The sequence below is a fragment of the Dermochelys coriacea genome, chromosome 13, assembly GCF_009764565.3.
Source record: "Dermochelys coriacea isolate rDerCor1 chromosome 13, rDerCor1.pri.v4, whole genome shotgun sequence".
Lineage (NCBI taxonomy): Eukaryota > Metazoa > Chordata > Testudines > Dermochelyidae > Dermochelys > Dermochelys coriacea.
In genome coordinates this window covers 20,168,818-20,191,974 of record NC_050080.1, presented here as the reverse complement: position 1 = coordinate 20,191,974, position 23,157 = coordinate 20,168,818, and the positions used below count along the sequence as shown (strand labels likewise).

At 45.6% G+C, this 23,157-nt stretch overlaps 1 protein-coding gene and 1 long non-coding RNA gene across 2 annotated transcripts; one reads left to right on the top strand and one right to left on the bottom strand.

Moving 5' to 3' along the window:
* Window positions 1-3,520: 3,520 nt before the first annotated feature.
* Window positions 3,521-12,208, top strand: LOC122456498. Its single transcript, XR_006275418.1, has 3 exons — window positions 3,521-3,593; window positions 4,041-4,157; window positions 12,090-12,208. It is a non-coding gene; the product is annotated as an uncharacterized LOC122456498 (long non-coding RNA).
* CCN5 (cellular communication network factor 5) lies at window positions 5,484-22,649 on the bottom strand. Its single transcript, XM_038370000.2, has 5 exons — window positions 22,364-22,649; window positions 14,992-15,208; window positions 12,046-12,297; window positions 11,231-11,433; window positions 5,484-7,674 (listed from the first exon to the last, which is right to left on the bottom strand). The coding sequence occupies exons 1-5, from the start codon at window positions 22,421-22,423 to the stop codon at window positions 7,651-7,653; spliced, it is 756 nt and encodes a 251-aa protein (XP_038225928.1). The 5' UTR covers window positions 22,424-22,649; the 3' UTR covers window positions 5,484-7,650.
* Window positions 22,650-23,157: the final 508 nt, after the last annotated feature.

Sequence of the window (23,157 nt, the reverse complement as noted above, 5' to 3'; positions counted from 1 at the left end):
TCTCCAAACTCCTACCCTAAACCATAAACAACCCAAAAACCCACCCTACTCCAACAGTTTTTGACCCCAGAGAGGGAGAAGTGCCAGAAACTACATATAGTCCCCTAGGGACTTCACTATCACTAATGATTTTACATGGAAAGTGCTGAAATACTAGGGTGATGGGCAGCAGTATAAATATGAGAGAGAGAGGCTGGCCAGCCGGCCAGAGCAGCACACCCATTGTCATCAATATGTAATTTCTGTACCATAGAATCAGAGAATATCAGGGTTGGAAGAGACCTCAAGAGGTCATCTAGTCCAACCCCCTGCTCAAAGCAGGACGAACACCAACTAAATCATCCCAGCCAAGGCTTTGTCAAGCTGGGCCTTAAAAACCTCTAAGGATGGAGATTCCACCACCTCTCTAAGTAACCCATTCGAGTTCTTCACCACCCTCCTAGTGAAATAGTGTTTCCTAATATCCAACCTAGACTCCGCCCCACCCCCACTGCAACTTGAGACCATTGCTTCTTGTTCTGTCATTTGCCAACACTGAGAACAGCCTAGCTCCATCCTCTTTCGAACCCCCTTCAGGTAGTTGAAGGCTGCTATCAAATCCCCCCTCACTCTTCTCTTCTGTGGACTAAATAACCCCAGTTCCCTCAGCCTCTCCTCGTAAGTCATGTGCCCCAGACCCCTAATCATTTTTGTTGCCCTTCCCTGGACTCTCTCCAATTTGTCCACATCCCTTCTGTAGTGGGGGACCAAAACTGGATACAATACTCCAGGTGTGGCCTCACCAGTGCCAAATAGAGGGGAATAATCACTTCCCTCAATCTGCTGGCAGTGCTCCTACTAATACAGCCCAATATGCCATTGGCCTTCTTGGCAACAAGGGCACGCTGCTGAACCATATCCAGCTTCTCATCTACTGTAATCCCCAGGTCCTTTTCTGCAGAACTGCTGCTTAGCCAGTCAGTCCCCAGCCTATAGTAATGCATGGGATTCTTCCTACCTAAGTGCAGGACTCTGCACTTGTCCTTGTTGAACCTCATCAGATTTCTTTTGGCCCAATCCTCCAATTTGTCTAGGTCACTCTGGACCCTATCCCTACCGTCCAGCATATCTACCTCTCCCCCTATCTTAGTGTCATCTGCAACTAATCCCATCATCCAGATCATTAATAAAGATGTTGAACAAACCAGCCGCAGGACCAACCCCGGGGCACTCCACTTGATACCGGCTGCCAACTAGACATCGAGCCAATTGTCACTACCCATTGAGCTCGACAATCTAGCCAGCTTTCTATCCACCTTGTAGTCCATTCATCCAATCCATATTTTTTAACTTGCTGGCAAGAATACTGTGGGAGACCGTATCAAAAGCTTTGCTAAAGTCAAGATATATCACATCCTTCATTTTCCCCATATCCACAGAGCCACTTATCTCATCATAGAAGGCAATCAGGTTGGTCAGACATGACTTGCCCTTGGTGAATCCATGTTGACTGTTCCTGATCACCTTCCTCTCTTTCAAGTGCTTCAAAATGGATTCCTTGAGGTCTGCTCCATGATTTTGCTGGAGACTGAAGTGAGGCTGACTGGTCTGTAGTTCCCCAGGTTCTCTTTCTTCCCTTTTTAAAATATGGGGATTATATTTGCCTTTTTCCAATCATCTGGGACCTCCCCCGTTTGACATGAATTTTCAGAGATAATGGCCAATGGCTCTGCAATCACATCAGACAACTCCCTCAATGCCCTTGGATGCATTAGATCTGGACCCATGGACTTATGCATGTCCAGCTTTTCTAAATAGTTCTTAACCTGTTCTCTCACCACTGAGGGCTGCTCACCTCCTCCCCATACTGTGTTGCCCTAAGTGAGTGTCCTAAGAAGAAGCAGAGGTAACTTTACCAGTTCTGTGACATGTAGAAATTAGAGATAGAGAAGATAAACCGGCTAGTTCCCTGCAGCACATGTATTAGCAATTTGCTTAAGTTTGTGAAATGTCACCTAAGTACTGGCGGAAGTTGGACTCCCCTAGATAAGAGGGTTTGCCAAAGTGGTACTAATTATAGGCATCTATCTTGGATTCAGAGAGACAACAGATGCTTCACAGAGCTGAAATTGTTCTGCAGGAGGATATGGATTATTAAATGACTATGTGGCAAAGTCAAATTGCTAGGAGCAACCCCCAACTAAGTTTCTGTGGCTTACCTTTGATAGGAGGGAATGTGAAGTGGTTACCATATAAATAAATTTTATTCTTTCCATTATTGTGGGCCAAAGTTTGCCTGATAGTAGAGGTACAGATGGCTGGGACTTTGGCACAAGAATCCTGGAACAGTGCAGACAGGAGGTATTAACCAGAAGTTACTCATTCTTCAGGAAAATAACCCTCTGTCCTACACAGTCTCTCTTGCCTTCCTTCACCACTAGGAGTTTCGGGTAGTGATCCTTCGGGTAGTGATCCTTAGGGCAGTGGTTTTCAAACTGCGGGTTGCAACTCAGTACTGAGTTGCAGCGGCTCAGGTCAGCACTGCCGACTGCTCTGCAAAAAGTCCCATCAGCGGTGCTGCCTGGCTAAGGCAGGCTAGTTCCCACCTGTTCTGACACTACGCTGTGCCCCGAAGTGGCCAGCAGCAAGTCTGGCTCCTAGGCAGGGGGAAGAGGAGGGGCATGGGGCTCTGCATGCTGCCCCCACCCCGAACACCGGCTCCGCACTCCACCAGCCAATGAGAGCTGGGGGGGGGTTGGTGCCTCTGAGCGAGAGCTGAATGGAGCTGCTTGCACACCTCCGCCTGGGATCCGGACCTGCTGCTGGCCACTTGCGGGGTGCAGCGTGGTCCATGGTGCCAGGACAGGCAGGAAGCCTGCCTTAGCATCCCTGCTGTGCCACTGACTGGGAGCCGCCCAAGGTAAGCCCATGCCCTAACCCTGTGCCCCAATCCCTTGCCCCAGCCCTGAGCCCCCTCCCACACCCTGAACCACTCATTCCTGGCCCCACCCCGCAGCCCTCACCCCCGCACCCCAACCCTCTGCCCCAGCCCTGAGCCCATCCCACACCCCAAACCCCTCATCCCAGCTCCATTGGGTTGCAGGCGTTAACAATTTTCTTCAACTGGGTCACCAGAAAAAAAGTTTGAAAACCACTGCCTTAGGGTACCTTATAGTTACAGCTGACAGGTAGAAAGGGGTTATATCAGGATTATCACCATCCTCATCTCATTGCTTTGATGAATAATATGTTTATTACTAATGTTAGCAAATTTGGTGCAATCCCAGACTATTCAGGTAATAGGTTCAAGGCCATTTATTTACCAGCTCAAGGTATTAAAGAAGGTGACTGCAAATATTCAGCTGTACTGAGCATGTCGGTGCCAGACCATTCCCTGTACTGCCAAGCTGTGGCAGGGCGTGCTACCTCTTTAAGGAACAGTCTGAAGCTTACAGCCAACATAGCATGAGTGCAATCAAGGAGCACCCTGGCCCACCCTGGGTGCTGGGCTATATAAACAGGAAAAGGAAGCTGAGAGAGAGGGGTATGGTTGTTATTGCAGGGTGTAGAGTCAGATCATAAGCCTGGCTGCTAAATACTTTGTTTCTCTGACTGTAGCTGGTGGCTCTGAGCTAAGGGTCTTATGAAGAGGGTTAAGTGGTTTCTTTCTTGACCTAGCACCCAAAGGAAAGGGAGAAAGCCTACCTCAGTCCCAAAACAATAAAAGAACTAGGAACTCTGGTAGCTGGGTTGGTTTGGATGCATTCTTCAAGGGGACTTTTTGTTAGTTAGGTTTGGCTTCCCCCTTCTAGGATTCTGTGAACAACCCCAACCGTTCAAAAATCAGAAGCCAGGCCCTATCTATATACAGGGACATGGAGCAAAATTGTCAACATATTTGATCAAAAGGGGTCACCTTAATGAACAAAGAGTACCTACATGTCATATATACATAATATGTTTAAAGAAAGCATTCCAAAGAGATTTACTCCATGACTTGAAATGCACTGTACTCTGCTGGTTAACAAAGAGTATGACTAGGGTTATGCATATTTTTTCAGTGAGCATTGCACATTTCTCAGCCAACCACAGGTCAGTTTCACCTTTGGCAGCTGTGCTCTGTCTGCAGGAGAGACAAGTAACATCTGTTGTTCAGACTTTTGTTTCTGCACTCCCAGGTGTGTGTTTTGTGTACCTGTGTTCACTTGTGTGTGTGTGTGGTAGGGAGGGGGATCAATCTGATGATGACATTTAGGGAACGCAGCCCAAAATGTGGAAAAATATTGGTCCAGATCCTGTAGTCAAGGAGTCAGTGGGGATTTAGCTTGAGTAAGTGCTGAGTTAAGGATGGAGAATTCCGCCCGTAATTTCTCAGGAAGATGAAGAGTGGTTAAAGTAATGTGTATTAATGTTAACTTGACACAATGAGGGAGAGTGAAATGATATTGTAATTTAAATCATCTACACCCCGCTCCCCCCCCCATGCCCAAGTGGTATGCATCCTCATGTACAGAGGCACAAACTAATGCATATACACACAACTCAATCATATGTGTGCATGCCTAAAGATATAGCCACAGTCCAACAGGTACAACACATACAGATACATGCACACATCATCTTTTTTTGTCTGTGTTTGTCCAATGCCTAGCTCAATGGGGTCTGGTCCATGGCTGGGACTCCTAAGTGACACAGTAATACAAATAATAATAATACTATTCATCCATGTACAGCCCAGCTGGTACATATGCATGTATACAGAAATATAGCAAATTAAAATAGAAACCAATGTAATGGAAAGATTTAACAGTGTTTAAGAAACATTGAGAGGCTGCAAACAGCTGACAAAATGTTATGAAATTTTAAATGTTTTTATTTTGCCTGCGTTTCTCTTATCCAAATTTTTAAGCTTCCTGAACTCCAGACATAGCCAAGCTGTTTGGGCCTGATTCTGATCTCATTTTTATTTTCAAATTCACAAATACAAACCTGAAATTGCCAGATCTTGTCTGGATTCATAATCTAAAACACAGCTCTGTTCTAGTTGCAATTCACATTTGTCCATGGGATGAGAAGTGTGTTGCCTCTGCAGATTTAAATCAAGGCCATTAGAGGGCATTTAAACTTCAGTTTTGAATAACCCTGAAAGATTATCACTCTGAGAAAATAAAGCTCAGGCTGCCTGCAGAGTAACTCTCCTCAGCTGCTCCTGCTGGAACAGCCCCTCCGTGTTTGAAGATGGCCCTTTCCCAGCTTTGCGGTTCGTTTGCTGTTTTGCTGCCTTTGTTTTGGCCATGGACTTTAGGTTTTTGTGCTTGGATATTAGGTGGCATGTCCGGAGCTTCAGAATGGGATCGCCAGTGTGTGAATTGCTTGTTTGCCTGGTTGAGAGACATGCCAAGCCACTGGTATTGTAGACAGAATGCAGCGATGCTAAAGAGAATGTTTTCTGCTGGATAGGAACCTCATTGTTACTTTCAGAGGGAAGTATTTTCAGAGAAGGAAGGTGAATTAAAACTATCATAAGGAAGACTTCTGTTCTGATGACAATTTGAATATGTGCTATTTATTTGTGGTAGTAGCTGGATATAATGAGCTGATTGTATGTGAATCATAGAACTCTACAAATCAGAGATAAGAACTTATGGTATTAGGTGCCATCTAGTCCTTTCCCTGAAGGTCCGTACAGAATTGTTCCCTACAGTGTTTTTTCTAATGTTTGAGACAATCAATGTCTTGGCATTAGCTGGCAAATTAAAACAAAGCAGAGCAGTATGTGTGACATTTGGGTGAAGGAGCAGCATTTTTGATGCACCCCTCTCTTTTGTGTGTGCACAAACCCTAATGTACACAAGTATCAGGAGTTGGCTACAGGCATGTTGGGCCTTTGAAAATCTGGCAAGTAAGAAATATATCAAGAAATCATCCCCAGACCTTGGAAAGAAGCATTCCCCTCCTTGCAGGCTGCATCTGGAGAAATAGAAGGATTTGGGGTGGCCATACCTATTTCTTGTTCTAACTTTTTGTTTTTTTATTCATACTTCAATATAGAGGTTCCCAAACTTTTTCTGGGCAACTGTGCCAAATTAATGGACTCTGAGTCATACTCTACCAGCAGGTAATGATTGCTTCCATTTGACTGTATCTACTCTAACCCCATGGTGTTTGGCCTGCTTCATACTCCTGTCTCACAGTGGTGAGCAGCCGAAGCTCTATGGAAGGCGCACAACCGAATGGAAGGTAGGCCAAGCATAGAGACTCATCCCAAGATAGACAGGGGATCCTAGAGTACCAATTGCAAAGGCCGCTGAAGCATAGGCACCAACTTCTGCTGGTGGGTGCTCGACGCCCCCCTGCCCTGACTCCACCCCGTCCCACCCCCATTCCAACCCCTTCCCCAAAGTCCCTGGCCCAACTCTGACCCCTCCCTGCCCCTATTCCAACCCCTTCCACAAATCCCCGCCCCAAGCCCACCTCTTCCCCTGAGCGCGCCGCATTCCTGCTCCTCCCCCCTCCCTCCTAGAGCTTGTTATGCTGCAAAACAGCTGTTTTGCGGCGGCAAGAACTGGGAGGAGAAGCAGGGACCCGGTGCGCTCAGGGGAGAAGACAGAGATGGAGATGAGGTGAGCTGGGGCGGGGTGGGGAGTTTGACTGTCGGTGGGTGCAGAACACCCACCAATTTTTCCCTGTGGGTGCTCCAGCCCCAGAGCACCCACGGAGTTGGCGCCTATGCGCTGAAGCACCAGTGATGCTGTGGATACTGCTCCAGAGCTTGGGAAGGCATTCACTGCTTTAGAGCACGCATCCGGGATAATCTGAGGCAGACATTCCCATAGGCAATGCTGATAGCCGAACGTTCCATACGGAACCCTAATACAGACAGAGGAGAGGCAGAGATCTGCTAACCTTTAATAATGCTTTTACATCTAAGTACAGGGAATTGCACTCTTCAGCACTCTCAGGGCCTGATCCAAAGCCCACTGACATCAATGGGAATCTGTCCATCGACTTCAGTGAGCCTTGGAGCTAGCCTGGAACGCCGAGCACATTTGTGTCTGAAGATCCAGCCTTACTGTACCCTCCTTGCCTCCCCTACTGCAGTGACTGCTCCATTTGAGCATTCCCTGGGGGATCCTGGCACTCCTAAGGGATCCCCTCATGCAGCGGGTAGCCAGAACCTGCCTGAGAGTGACAGCTCCAGGCTCCACATGCAAAGCTAACTCCAGACTAACCCCATTGCTTAATTCTGAATGATAAAAACCTACTTGGAAAAGCAGTGACAGCCTGGCCTGCTGGGGCATTATAATTACTCTCCCACAGAGGGGTTCGTGCATGATCCCATGAGTGACTGAACCCACACAGCATCATTTCCAAGGGACGTACTACAACAGCAGTCACAAGCTGGCAATAAGCTTACGTTGCCACTGCACGGTTTAAAATACACGTGGCAGGATTTCCCCACATTGTCTAGAGAAACCATAATGGGCACGAGCAAGGAGCCGGGGATCTTGTTCCAGATTCTTCATCCTCCTTTGCAGCTGAAGTCAGTCTGTTCTCCCCTAGCTTCATGGGGGGGTAGAATACCCATTTCTGCTGCGACCATAGCAACCTGGGCTTGGGGTCAGTCTGAGATGAAGTCTTGACACCAAAACCTGAACTGTGTGGGCAGGGCTACAAACCACCTCCTCTTGCCCTCTGGAAAGACAGAGCAGACAGTGTCACTTTTCTCTTACCCACTGACAGTGTACAGACAACCCGGAGACTAAAGCATCTTAGAATTGTTTCTCTAGTGTCACTGTCAGTGACATGCCTCTCAAACCTGAGTGAGAATGACCTGTGCACTGAGAGAGGAATCTCTCATGGCGTTCTAACCGGACATGAATGCCGTGCTTTAACTTCAGAGACATCACAGGTTACCTGAGTTTATGACCCTGCAATCACCCTGGGAGTCAGAATACTATTTTCTTCAAAGGCAGATGATGTCTGGGATGGCAGCTGCCTTCTGGTCCATTGATACCGGTTAGTAATTACGCCTAGCGTCAGGCTTCACCATCCCTGCCACACATGTGCCAGAACTAACTCCATTTAACACAAGCAGATAGACCAACATTTGCTCCAGGCTGCTGCCTGCCTTTACTTTCTGTACCCACCAAATATGTATTTATATGCAGTACAACTTTTGTGTTTAGAAAAGCCCTTACACAGACAATGATGTGTAACTCTACCCCCGGTTGACTTCTCTTTACATTCTGTGGGCCAGATTTCCAAAAGTGCTTTCTCCCTTTATGGAAGGAATTTGCACCCCCACTTCTATGTCTGCAATTGCATTGCAAACACAAATCAAGTAGTTAGAGGGGCAAATGCTCAGACGGGTGCCTGCAATTCATTTTGCAGGTGCAAGATTGGTGCCACATAGAATCATAAAATCATAGAGTTTAAGGTCAGAAGGGACCATTATGATCATCTAGTCTGACCTCCTGCACAACGCAGGCCACAGAATCTCACCCACCCACTCCTGTAACAAACCCCTGACCTATGTCTGAGCTACTGAAGTCCTCAAATCATGGTTTAAAGACTTCAAGGTGCAAAGAATCCTCCAGCAAGTGACCCGTGCCCCATGCTGCAGAGGAAGGCGAAAAAATATCCCAGGGCCTCTGCCAATCTGCCCTGGAGGAAAATTCCTTCCCGACCCCAAATATGGTGATCAGCTAAACCCTGAGCATGTGGGCAAGACTCATCAACCAGACACCCAGGACAGAATTCTCTGTAGTAACTCAGATATCACCCCATCTAACATCCCATCACAGGAAATTTGGCTTATTTACCACTAATAGTCAAAGATCAATTCATTGCCAAAATTAGGCTACCCATCATACATCCCCTCCATAAACTTTTCAAGCTTAGTCTTGAAGCCAGATATGTCTTTTGCCCCCACTGCTCCCCTTGGAAGGCTGTTCCAGAACTTCATTCCTCTGATGGTTAGGAACCTTTGTCTTATTTCAAGTCTAAACTTCCTGATGGCCAGTTTATATCCACTTATTCTTGTGGCCACATTGGTATATAAATAATTCCTCTTCCTCCCTGGTATTTATCCCTCTGATATATTTTTAGAGAGCAATTGTATCTCCCCTCAGCCTTCTTTTGGTTAGGCTAAACTAGCCAAGCTCTTTGAGTCTCCTTTCATAAGTCAGGTTTTCCATTCCTTGGATCATCCTAGTAGCCCTTCTCTGTACCTGTTCCAGTTTGAATTCATCCTTCTTAAACATCAGAGACCAGAACTGCACACAGTATTCCAGATGAGGTCTCACCAGTGCCTTGTATAACAGTACTAACACCTCCTTATCTCTACTGGAAATACCTCGCCTGATGCATCTCAAGACCGCATTAGTTTTTTTGATGGCTATATAACATTGGCGGCTCATAGTCATCCTGTGATCAACCAATACTCTGAGGTCCTTCTCCTCCTCTGTTACTTCCAACTGATGCGTTCCCAGCTTATAACAAAAATTCTTGTTATTAATCCCTAAATGTATGACGTTGCACTTTTCACTTTTAAATTTCATCCTATTACTATTACTCCAGTTACAAGGTCATCCAGATCTTCCTGTATGATATCCCGGTCCTTCTCTGTATTGGCAATACCTCCTAGCTTTGTGTCATCCACAAACTTTATTAGCACATTCCCACTTTTTGTGTCAACATCAGTAATAATAAGATTGTCCTCCTGTTCCTCATCACAATCCTGGCCAGGGGGTCTCTGGCGTATTATCTAAACCTCTGCATTATCCAAATCCCTTCCTGGTTCCTCACCATTCATAGGGCATGTATATCATGTATGTCAGTGGTTCTCAACCTGGGGTACACGTACCATTGGGGGTACACAGAGGTCTTCCAGGGGGCACATCAACTCATCTAGATATTTGCCTAGTTTTACAACATACATAAAAAGCACTAGCAAAGTACAAACAAACTAAAATTTCATACAGACAATGTCTTGTTTATACTGCTCTATATACCATCCACTGAAATGTAAGTACAATATTTATATTCCAATTGATTTATTTTATAATTATATGGTACAAATGAGAAAGTGAGCAATTTTTCAGTAACAGTGTGCTGTGACACATTTGTATTTTTACGTCTGATTTTGTAAGCAAGTAGTTTTTAAATGAGGTGAAACTTGGGAATACGTGAGACAAATCAGACTCCTGAAAGGGGTAAAGTACTCTGGAAAGGTTGAGAGCCACTGATGTATGTCATGCTGGGGGACAAGGAAGGAATTCAGATAATGCAGAGGTGTGGATAATAGGATTTTGGATAAACAGCAGTATACTGTATATTGGTTTAAAAAAAAATCACAGCCCCAACTGACTTAGTTAGACAAGTACAAAAATCATTGGATAGGCCAGTCCTTAGTGTGAGCATAATTTACCCTGTAGGATGGTGACAGCTAACGCTACTCACAGGAGGTGTTAAAAGGTGCCTGGTAAAGAAGGGAAGGCCCTCATCTTAAGTGATCACTCTCCTTACAGTGTGTATGGTAATACCCATTGTTTCATGTTCTCTGTGTGTGTATATAAATCTCCCCACTGTATTTTCCACTGAATGCATCCGATGAAGTGAGCTGTAGCTCACGAAAGCTTATGCTCAAATAAATTTGTTAGTCTCTAAGGTGCCACAAGTACTCCTTTTCTAATGGCACATTAGTTTGCCACTTCAAACTGCCAAGTGAATGTCACAGACATTCTTTGAGGGGTTCATAGCTTAATAAAAACCTCTATTTTTTCCTGGGATCAAACTGGCTTCAGCTCAGTCCTGATTTGATGTAGATAACACTGATAATAAGGAGGAAACATCAGGGGACCAGGGGAGTTGTGAATGCACCTTCTGTCAGAGGGTATGTCCAGGCTTTGCCAATTCCATTAGCAGTCTCTGGGTAAAGTTGGACCCTTCACTGCTCTTGGAGTCACATAGTTAATGGGCAAAAACTCAGGTTTGCACCACTCAGTTTAGTTTCAGTTTTTCAGGGATTTTCTAGCTGCAGTTTGTGCTTGCAAAAAGGAGGCAGCCTTTCTGAGAAGCTCACCCTGGCACACAGCTAGCTGGTGACTGGTGTGCGTGCGCACAGGCGGCTAAGAGGCTTACAGTGGTCCTTACGTCAGAGTGGTGGTTGGGATTTTCTTTTTCTATAAAATCTGTGGCCAACTACAGACCTGCTAGCAGTGTTTTACTGGCTGAAGCCAACACTTACTGTATTAGAAGTTCCTGGGAGAGCCTGGCAGGGTCTAAGCATGCACAGGCGTTGGTGAGTTTCGAACCTGCAGTACCGATTCTGGTTTGACACCCGTGTAGAAATCCCCATGCCACAGGTTGCAGAGCAGGTACTCCACTCTGTGCTCCATTCTTCACAGGGGTAGGGAAAGCTTGCTGATGCGGTCCCAGGTGGCCTAAGCACTGGACATGGAAAGAGACTTTTAAGCCACACACAAATGTACTTTGCTCTGGGTCAGTGGTACAAATCCACCCCAGGCTGGTAGTGACCAAGGAGCACCTGTAATCTGTGAAAGGAGTTGGGGTTGGGGTTTCTCCTTTTGCTGTCCGAGGTTGATGAATGAATGGGCCATGTAGACCGGGGGTTCTCAAACTGGGGGTCGGGACCCCTCAGGGGGTCGTGAGGTTATTATCTCAGGGGTTGCGAGCTGTCAGCCTCCACCCCAAGCCCCGCTTTGCCTCCAGCATTTATAATGGTGGTAAATATATGAAAAAGTGTTTTTAATTTATTGCGGGGGGGGGGATCGCACTCAGAGACTTGCTATGTGAAAGGGGTCACCAGTGCAAAAGTTTCAGAACCACTGATGTAGACTTATCTGTCATCCCACCCTTAGAGGGCTCCCTCCAGAACAAAGATAAGGCATTCTTAGATACTGTTGCTTAGTTGCTCACTGTTGCAGGTTACACAATGTAAGGAACCCAGTTGCAAGAACAGGTTCCATTTGGTTTAACCCTTTCAGTGGTGAATGTACCTTCCAGGGATTTACTTTACCTATAAGGGCACCAGGACTTTACCTGGCTTGGCATCCTGAAGGAAGTGACTGTCTTGCCTCTCACAGATCCATTCCTGACAGCACTTCCCTGGGACCACCACACGCCTCGGATGGGGACAGTCCGGAGTGGGCAGGCGGACATCCTCGCTGCAGAGGGGAACGCAGGTGAAACCTCCATCTGAGCAGCGGCACTGGATCTTACAGCTGGGCTGGAACACCTCACCGTCTTGATAGACCTTTCCATTCACCTTGCAGCTGTCATCTCCCTCCTCAACTGCAACCAACACCCAGAGTAACCCAACAGTAACAAAGCGACCAATCAAATGCAGAGAGAAGGACTCAGGTGCCACTGAGGGCAAACATATAATAATTACAAAGGGGACTCTGTCGTTTGTGGGCTCAGCTTAGGGTCTGATCCAAAGCCCACTGAAATCGGAGTGTCTTTCCATTAGCTTCAAAGGGCTTTGCATCTGGCCTAGAATGGCCAGGTGAAGGAGGTAACCGACCAGATTAGCCAGGTGGTTGGCTTTGCTGGGGCTATGATAAACTACAAAGTCTATCTGGTGAGCTCCTGATGCCAGGTCCTGTGTTTTTCTCCTGGCTCAGGAGGTGGTGATCACAATGTAAGTGCCTGGACAAAGAGAAGTAGCTGAATTCTCTCTGTGGACGACTATGCATGCTTATGGCACCGGATATAAATATTAAATAAGAATAGAGCTGGTCTAATAGTGATGTAATTTATTTTCAAATAAACCTTTTAGTGCAAATAATTCTTGGATTAATTATGAAAAGAATATCACTTGTCCCTCTGCAGAGCTGGTGAGAGAATGAAAACGATGATGTATGCTTAATTCTGAGACAAATGCCAAAATGTGTCAGATAATTTATTCATGATGAATCATTGGACCAGCACTAACTAATAAATAAATAATAACCATCAGTGTGTAGCATGTTCCTCAAGGACACTCAAAGTCCAGACTTCTTAGTACTCTCAGCTGCCAGGTGGTAGCAGCTCACCGGGATCCTCATCAGAGGCTGAGCTCATTCTGTATGCATCCAGCCCATTTCCTCAGCTGAGCCTGGAACCTGGACCATCACTGGCCACAGGCAGCAGCTCTTGTAGGGGATTCCTCACTGGAGCAAGACAACAGGAGTTTTGCTGCGTTTCTCTTGAGTGGGAGTCGCTCACAATATGACTGACACACTGAATGTAAAGCTCTCAGACTGCTGCCTCCCTGTCCTGGGTGGAGTCAGAACCCCAAAGACTTCCTCTTGGGGCAAGTCTGCAGTAAAAATTAAGTCGACCTAAGTTACATTGATATGCAACCAACTGCAGTAATTGAATCGCTTTTACATGTCCACACTTCACTCCTTGTGTTGGCAGTATGTGTCCTCATTGTCCCCATTTAACTGTCAGTGTGGGGAATTGTGGGATGGCTTGTGAAGGCCGCAACGGTTGATGTAAGGAACACAGTGTTACACTGACACCGTGTCAACCTAACTACATTGACCTAAGTGCTACTCCTCTTGCAGGGGCGGAGTTAGTGAGTTGGTGTCATGGGCGAGTTACATCAGTGGGAGAGACATTTTAGTGTAGACACTTACAGAGTTAGGTTGATATAAGCAGCCTTACATCGACCTAACTCTGTAGTGTAGTGTAAACTAAGCCTTGAAAGTGGTGTTGGCTGTGCCAGCTTCCTCTGGATGGAAAGTACTTTTGAGGAGCAGCAGCCACATGGTCCCATGGCCCATGTGCTTTGAAGGTCTCATTTGAGAAGACAGAAGGGGAGCAGGTATAGGAGGGACCCTGTTCTCATTGCCTGAGTCATCAGCAGAGAAATTTGTCATCGGCAGCAGAAATTACCCTGTGTGGGATCATAAAAAGCTGTGTTCTTGCCTGAGAGGGTCCTGAAGGGATAAACTAAGATTGAATTGGACTGAAGAATATCAGGCCACTGAGAGAGTGATTGAAGAGCGTGTGTCTGTGTGTGTGTGAGAGCGACAGAAAGAAAGAGAGAGAGAGAAGAGCTTCTCAATAGAGTCTATTGCTTCTCCTCCAAAGGGGTCCCATCCTCCTTCCCAATCTTCTCGCCTACTTCCTTGTGAATTGCTCAGAGAAGAGGTTCATCAGCCTACAAGAGAATCATGGACACTTTACTTTGCAAATGTCCTTCATGTCTGCAAAGTTTTAGGACTGTGACAGCCCTACTGCCCCCTAGCACAGCACAAAACCCAGTGGTATGGGAGCTTAGGTACTATGGTATTGAGCATCCCAGAAATACCTAAAAAAGACAGGTAAGTCCTCCAAACTAGCAGCAACTGGCATTTCTTGGGAACCCCCCAAAGGAAGTGATTCCGTTGCCCATTAGCTCTTGTAACCTGGGGAAGGTTTGTTGTTTGCTCAGCTCACATCTCTGTCAGCTGACTTGAGCTCTCTGAGGAGGACAGGAACTCAAGGAGTGTTTGTTGAGTTTGTTTACGCTCCTGTGAGAACTCCAGATAGAACAGAAGTTGATGATGTGGCATAAAACTGTGTCTGTTCCCTGCGCTGAGATCAGAGCCTTTGTTTAACAGGCATGTTTTGGGGGTTAAATGTCGGATCTGGGGTTCCATATAAGCATGTTCCATATAAATAACAGCCCTCTCTACCCTGGGAAAGTTGTTTTCTTTGCTAGCTCTGTGGGTTGGTCGATACTGGGGACATTTCCCTCAAAATTCTAACTGGCTTTGAAACCGGGTCAGTAAAACCATCTTGCAAACTGGTTTGAGCTACAGCGCAGAGCAGACACCAGGCGTCCAGAATCACTTTTTCCTAACCACTCCCCTGAGAGTGGGTCAGGTTACCTGGTCTGGCTGCAGCTCCCAACCGTTTTAGGATGGGGTTAACTTAACAGTCTGGGATTTGGGGGAAGACATTCCCCCGATGTCAGCCAGACTTTAATGAAAAGAGTGAGAGGAATGTGCTCACAGTTGCAGGTTCCTCCTCTCCCCAGGTGGGCATCACTGTAATCACAGATGAGGCCCTGGCTCCGATCACACACACTGAGGTGATTGCAGGGCTCTCCCAGCCGTCGCGCGCATATCCTGCAGCAGCCGCATCCGTCCAGAACCAGAGGGGAGCCAGGAGGGCAGCGGGGCGGGATCCAGGGGCAGTAACATGGTGTCCGGCAGAGCTGAGTACACACCTGCAGAAGCAAAACCATAAGTTCTCACAAAGGGTTTTTCCTTAGCTTGATGCTGCAACCTTACAGTGAATCCCACAGAGTACACCTCAGGCTTGCTGGGGGTTTAGTTTCATAGGGGTCAGGGTTTTGTTCCCAGCATGACTCAGGAGACTCTGTATTCCACAGAGAGGCTTCAAGATAGATCTGAAAACAACTGTTCCTATAGGGCTTGATACCACAAGATTCTGAGCATCTTCAGCCCCCACAGAAACCAATGAGATTTGAGGATGCTCAGCACTGCACAGTATTAAGCCCTAGATTAGAAATTACTCAGAGTGAATTGCGGGGGGCATCCTATGTACTGGTCCAGTTTTGATTTAACAAACCAATGAGAATTGGTCTTACTGCATTGTCTCTTTATTTCCTCCAGTACCTGAGTCTCCCTCTCTTTCCCCCTAACCTTAATGACCATGTTTTGCAGTGAGGCCTTGGGAATGTCACATAACGGCTTTGTGCCTCAGTTTCCCCATTGGTAAAATGAGGTTGATAATACTGACCTGCTCTGGAACAGGAGTTTGAGTTAATTATTTTTTACACAGTACTTTGAAAATGTAAAGTACTAGGTAAGCATTAAGTATTGTTACCATTTTGGTACTTTAATGGGAGTTTAGCCTGAGAACAGACAGTAAGGACTGAATAGAAACTGAGTCACAGCCTTAGGACTTGGCCCAACAACAACTCTACACACCGACACAGTGTGGCTGTGCAAAAAATGATGCAGGTGTTAGACAACAGCTCCTAAGTGTGTTACATTGTTAATAAGCTGTGCTGGTCTGTACTGTTGTGGAGCAGTTAAAATGTGAGTTATTGACATACAGTATTCAGAGTAGCAGCCGTGTTAGTCTGTATTCGCAAAAAGAAAAGGAGTACTTGTGGCACCTTAGAGACTAACAAATTTATTAGAGCATAAGCTTTCGTGAGCTACAGCTCACTTCATCGGATGCATTTGGTGGAAAAAACAGAGGGGAGATTGATATACACACACAGAGAACATGAAACAATGGGTTTATCATACACACTGTAAGGAGATTTCAGAGTAGCAGCCATGTTAGTCTGTATTCGCAAAAAGAAAAGGAGTACTTGTGGCACTTTAGAGACTAACAAATTTATTAGAGCATAAGCTTTTGTGAGCTACAGCTCACTTCATCGGATGCATCCGAGGAAGTGAGCTGTAGCTCACGAAAGCTTATGCTCTAATAAATGTGTTAGTCTCTAAGGTGCCACAAGTACTCCTTTTCTTTTTACTGTAAGGAGAGTGATCACTTAAGATAAGCCATTACCAGCAGCGGGGGGGGGGGAAAGGAGGAAAACCTTTCATGGTGACAAGCAAGGTAGGCTATTTCCAGCAGTTAACAAGAATACCTGAGGAACAGTGGGGGGTGGGGTGGGGGGGGAGAAATAACATGGGGAAATAGTTTTACTTTGTGTAATGACTCATCCATTCCCAGTCTCTATTCAAGCCTAAGTTAATTGTATACAGTTTGCAAATTAATTCCAATTCAGCAGTCTCTCGTTGGAGTCTGTTTTTGAAGCTTTTTTGTTGAAGGATAGCCACTCTTAGGTCTGTAATCGAGTGACCAGAGAGATTGAAGTGTTCTCAGACTGGTTTTTGAATGTTATAATTCTTGACATCTGATGTGTGTCCATTCATTCTTTTACGTAGAGACTGTCCAGTTTGACCAATGTACATGGCAGAGGGGCATTGCTGGCACATGATGGCATATATCACATTGGTAGATGCACAGGTGAACGAGCCTCTGATAGTGTGGCTGATGTGATTAGGCCCTATGATGGTGTCCCCTGAATAGATATGTGGACACAGTTGGCAACGGGCTTTGCTGCAAGGATAGGTTCCTGGGTTAGTGGTTCTGTTGTGTGGTGTGTGGTTGCTGGTGAGTATTTGCTTCAGATTGGGGGGCTGTCTATAAGCAAGGACTGGCCTGTCTCCCAAGATCTGTGAGAGTGATGGGTCGTCCTTAAGGATAGGTTGTAGATCCTTGATGATGCGTTGGAGAGGTTTTAGTTGGGGGCTGAAGGTGATGGCTAGTGGCGTTCTGTTATTTTCTTTGTTGGGCCTTCACTTCAGCAGGTGGGTACTGTAGTTGTAGGAATGCAAGATAGAGATCTTGTAGGTGTTTGTCTCTGTCTGAGGGGTTGGAGCAAATGCGGTTATATCATAGAGCTTGGCTGTAGACAATGGATCATGTGGTATGATCTGGATGAAAGCTAGAGGCATGTAGGTAGGAATAGCGGTCAGTAGGTTTCCGATATAGGGTGGTGTTTATGCGACCATCGCTTATTAGCACCGTAGTGTCCAGGAAGTGGATCTCTTGTGTGGACTGGTCCAGGCTGAGGTTGATGGTGGGATGGAAATTGTTGAAATCATGGTGGAATTCCTCAAGGGCTTCTCTTTCCATGGGTCCAGATGATGAAGATGTCATCAATGTAGCGCAAGTAGAGTAGGGGCATTAGGGGACGAGAGCTGAGGAAGCGTTGTTCTAAGTCAGCCATAAAAATGTTGGCATACTGTGGGGCCATGCGGGTACCCATCGCAGTGCCGCTGATTTGAAGGTATACATTATCCCCAAATGTGAAATAGTTATGGGTGAGGACAAAGTCACAAAGTTCAGCCACTAGGTTAGCCGTGACATTATCGGGGATACTGTTCCTGACGGCTTGTAGTCCATCTTTGTGTGGAATGTTGGTGTAGAGGCTTCTACATCCATAGTGGCTAGGATGGTGTTTTTAGGAAGATCACCAATGGACTGTAGTTTCCTCAGGAAGTCAGTGGTGTCTCGAAGATAGCTGGGAGTGCTGGTAACGTAGGGCCTGAGGAGGGAGTCTACATAGCCAGACAATCCTGCTGTCAGGGTGCCAATGCCTGAGATGATGGGGCGTCCAGGATTGCCAGGTTTATGGATCTTGGGTAGCAGATAGAATACCCCAGGTAGGGGATCTAGGGGTGTGTCTGTGCGGATTTGTTCTTGTGCTTTTTCAGGGAGTTTCTTGAGCAAATGCTGTAGTTTCTTTTGGTAACTCTCAGTGGGATCAGAGGGTAATGGCTTGTAGAAAGTGGTGTTGGAGAGCTGCCTAGTAGCCTCTTGTTCATACTCCGACCTATTCATGATGACCACAGCACCTCCTTTGTCAGACTTTTTGATTTTGATGTCAGAGTTGTTTCTGAGGCTGTGGATGGCATTGTGTTCTGCATGGCTGAGGTTATGGGGCAAGCGATGCTGCTTATCCACAATTTCAGCTCGTGCACGTCGGCGGAAAGACTCTATGTAGAAGTCCAGGCTGCTGTTTTGACCTTCAGGAGGAGTCCACCCAGAATCCTTCTTTTTGTAATGTTGGTAGGAAGGTCTCTGTGGGTTAATATGTTGGTCAGAGGTGTGTTGGAAATATTCCTTGAGTCGGAGACGTCGAAAATAGGATTCTAGGTCACCACAGAACTGTATCATGTTCATGGGGGTGGAGGGGCAAAAGGAGAGGCCCCGAGATAGGACAGATTCTTCTGCTGGGCTAAGAGTATAGTTGGATAGATTAACAATATTGCTGGTTGGGTTACTGGAACCACTGTTGTGGCCCCTTGTGGCATGTAGTAGTTTAGATAACTTAGTGTCCTTTTTCTTTTGTAGAGAAGCAAAGTGTGTGATGTAAATGGCTTGTCTAGATTTTGTAAAGTCCAGCCATGAGGAAGTTTGTTTGGAAGGTTGGTTCTTTATGAGAGTATCCAGTTTTGAGAGCGCATTCTTAATCTTTCCCTGTTTGCTGTAGAGGATGTTGATCAGGTGGTTCCGCAGTTTCTTTGAGAGTGTGTGGCACAAGCTGTGTACCCAGAGTACCCAGAGTACCCAGAAGTCACCTACTACAGGACAGGCCCAACAAAGAAAATAACAGAACGCCACTAGCCATCACCTTCAGCCCCCAACTAAAACCTCTCCAACGCATCATCAAGGATCTACAACCTAACCTGAAGGACGACCCATCACTCTCACAGATCTTGGGAGACAGGCCAGTCCTTGCTTACAGACAGCCCCCCAGTCTGAAGCAAATACTCACCAGCAACCACACACCACACAACAGAACCACTAACCCAGGAACCTATCCTTGCAGCAAAGCCCGTTGCCAACTGTGTCCACATATCTATTCAGGGGACACCATCATAGGGCCTAATCACATCAGCCACACTATCAGAGGCTCGTTCACCTGTGCATCTACCAATGTGATATATGCCATCATGTGCCAGCAATGCCCCTCTGCCATGTACATTGGTCAAACTGGACAGTCTCTACGTAAAAGAATGAATGGACACACATCAGATATCAAGAATTATAACATTCAAAAACCAGTCTGAGAACACTTCAATCTCTCTGGTCACTCGATTACAGACCTAAGAGTGGCTATCCTTCAACAAAAAAGCTTCAAAAACAGACTCCAAGGAGAGACTGCTGAATTGGAATTAATTTGCAAACTGGATACAATTAATTTAGGCTTGAATAGAGACTGGGAATGGATGAGTCATTACACAAAGTAAAACTATTTCCCCATGTTATTTCTCCCCGCACCCCACCCCCCACTGTTCCTCAGGTATTCTTGTTAACTGCTGGAAATAGCCTACCTTGCTTGTCACCATGAAAGGTTTTCCTCCTTTCCCCTCCCTGCTGCTGGTAATGGCTTATCTTAAGTGATCACTCTCCTTACAGTATGCATCCGATGAAGTGAGCTGTAGCTCACGAAAGCTTATGCTCTAATAAATTTGTTAGTCTCTAAGGTGCCACAAGTACTCCTTTTCTTTCTCCTTACAGTGTGTATGATAAACCCATTGTTTCATGTTCCCTGTGTGTGTATATCAATCTCCCCTCTGTTTTTTCCACCAAATGCATCCGATGAAGTGAGCTGTAGCTCACGAAAGCTTATGCTCTAATAAATTTGTTAGTCTCTAAGGTGCCACAAGTACTCCTTTTCTTTTTGACATACAGTAGTACGTTGGAACAGCTTCCCTACAGGCACTGCATCGTATCAGACCAGTGGGACATCTTACCATCTTCTATGAGTACCCAAAATTAGGCTTGCTTAATCAAATGAGTGAAACTAAATGAGTGTCACTACTTCTTGCTTTGGCCCCTAGTGTGTCCTTAGTGATGCTCTGAGCCCCAGCTGCTGCGGCCTCTGCACCAATTTGGCCAGGCACACTTTGCAAGTGGCACACTTGGCTGAAATTTTTAAACAATGGGAGCTTAGTTGTGCTTGGAAAATAGAGCTGCTCAGATAGAATGGATAATTGCTTAGGAAAGTTTTTGCACAAATGCCTGTTTGCATGCACAGTCAGCTGATTTGCAGTGCAGTGACCTGCAGGAGTTTAGGTAGGTAGATAGATAGATATAAATATCAATTATCCATTCTGCATGCACAATTACCTGTGTGCAAATATATTTCGCAGACACAGGAAGGGCCCTGTTTGCAAATCTGGCTGTGACATTTATTATGTTATCACAGAAAAAACATCAGGAGCTATTCATTTGTATTTTTCAAGTGAATTCATTGCTGGTGAAAAATGCTGGATGATAGCCCCCTTGTGTACAACATGAACAGTAGCAGAGTAAACTTCCTGTGAACGCACACTGCCCCTACCAATGTGCCATGCATTCCTGCCTACTAAATGAAGCCAGAGCAGAGTTCAGTCTCCATGCTGCTTCAGACCTTGGCTTCTCTGCTGTGACTGACAATGAGGGGAGCAATCCGTGGAGTCCACTGGAATGTTCATATTAATGAGCATCTTCCTTTCCCTCTTTCATTAGCAGCATGTCTCATAGCAACACCCTCCCATTCTGCAGCCTACACCTGGACAGAATGGATCTTGGTGCTGCTGTTTATTTTCCTCATCGGCAGCCGTGCAACTCACATGATGACCCTTTATCTCCCTGTAGTACCTTCAGTGGCAGGCGCACGAGTCAAATGTATCCAAGATAGCTAGCACAATCCCCTCTTTAATACACTTTTATTATTTAATTATATTTTTACTGAGACAAATAGCGTACTGAGATTTACAGGAATAACAATAGGTGCAACAGCTACAGTTACACTGGCTAGGATGAAATAAGAAGAGCTAACAGTCATCATTCTTCAGGAAATAAGTTGAGAGCTACAAGGGTCAGGAAGAAATTTTTCTTCATGTACAGCTTTGTCCAGATGTATCTTTATAATGGGTTTTCATTTGCCTATGAAATATCTACTATAGGCCACTATTGAGGAAAGATTATCCAGATGATTGATCTGATCTGGCTCCATTAATCCTGTTTTCCTCTGTTCCTTTGTAGTTAGCTTGTCCTTAGATGACAATTTGTCCTAATGATTAAACTCCAAAAGTTTGCGGGTTAAAATTCAAACAGGCATCACATTGCAATGATCTCAATGCTTGTGGTGTGTCCAACTTGAGGAATTCAAGCAGCATTTCAAGAAATTTGCAACTGAAAAATTAAAAAGTTTTAAATTTTCCTGCTCTTTGCAAAGGGAATTGTTTCTCACAGCACCTCAGATTCAGGAAAAAATTTGTTTTTAGAGCAACCAAAATCCTGTAGGAGGCATCAGCTGTACATGTGCTTCACTGCATCTTGGGAGTGAAAACTGGATAATGACTGAGTAATCCTGAAAAAGCAGTGCCAGTTGCTTGGCTCTATGTCCCCAGAGGCTTCAGTGCAGGACAATGAATCTGGAGAAGTAGGTCTATAAACCATTACATACAATTGTCTGCAGATAGCAGGTATGCATGCCTTGGACACAATTAAGAATGGAGATAGGTCATGCATATAGGTCCAAACTTACCTTTGTTGTCATTCCTCTGTCTTTAGTGGAATTGCACTAGAGATACACGTGGCTCATTAATTTTAAATCATTGCTACTTAATTCAACATTTTCCTGATAGTCATGAACTCCCTGCCTGTACCTTCAAGGGGTTGCATGAATATGATACATTCTGCAGCATGCATACTAATAAACTTGGTAAGATCTTTGAATTGTTGCAGTTACAAAGCTAGTTTCTATTGGTTACAGGTTGCTTTGTAAGTAAGAACCAAAAGCTTCCTTGACTAAAAATAAAGCCCCCAGCTTCCTTACCTTGGAAAGGATGCAGAGAAGAGAGAAGAAGAGAAGCTGCTTTTCCAGTTGGCTTCTCATGCTGCCTTACTCTCTGGCACTTCAGCACATCAGTCCCCAGGCACTTTGGAGGCAGCAATGTGTTTGCAGTTTTAAAAGTCTCGGAGTAAGGTCCTGCTGGTGTTTATACTCTTCCCTGCTCTGATGTCACTCACAGGCTCCAATATAAACATGAGTAGGTTTGGACAAGCATCAAGATTTTTTTTTCCCCGAAACCCACATTCCAGCTGACATTTCCACTCACCCCAAGGTGAGAATGTGTAGCCCATTGAGAAAGCAAAGAGAAGGGAGATTCTCCCATGGGCTTGCAGGAGCAGGAGAAGCAGCAGAAGAGGGGAGAATGGGCTGTACTAGAATGCAGGAAAATGTGCATAGCACAGAGAGACTGCAGTAGGGAATGGCAAATTGGCCATAGCTGAGGTTGGTATGAAAGCTCCATGCTTAGTTACCATTTCCTGCTGTTTCAAACTCAACATGAATAGAACCTATTTGTTTACTGAACTATTTCCCTGCTGATTTTGAATTTCTAGCCTGCAGGACCTGTTTATCCCTGGAATTGTACGTTAAAAGTGATTCCACTTTTTATAAACCTTTTTCTGGAATATCTGCCCCATTCTCACATTTCCTGCCAGTGGAAAATCAACATACACAGATAATCTGGCATCCCGTGCAAACTTCTGACCAGGATGTTGGAACAACCAGAGAGGAGCCTGCCCCAGGGAATCCATCCTCGGTTTTACACTGAGCCCACATGC

Excerpts from the sequence above, each read along its gene's own strand:
- CCN5 (XM_038370000.2), bottom strand. The coding sequence starts at position 22,423 with ATGAGAAGCCAACTGGAAAAGCAGCTTCTCTTCTTCTCTCTTCTCTGC. Across the intron at positions 15,209-22,363 it reads TTCTCTGCATCCTTTCCAAG|GTGTGTACTCAGCTCTGCCG; the intron begins GTAAGGAAGCTG and ends TTGCTTCTGCAG. Across the intron at positions 12,298-14,991 it reads GAGAGGAGGAACCTGCAACT|TTGAGGAGGGAGATGACAGC; the intron begins GTGAGCACATTC and ends TGTTGGTTGCAG.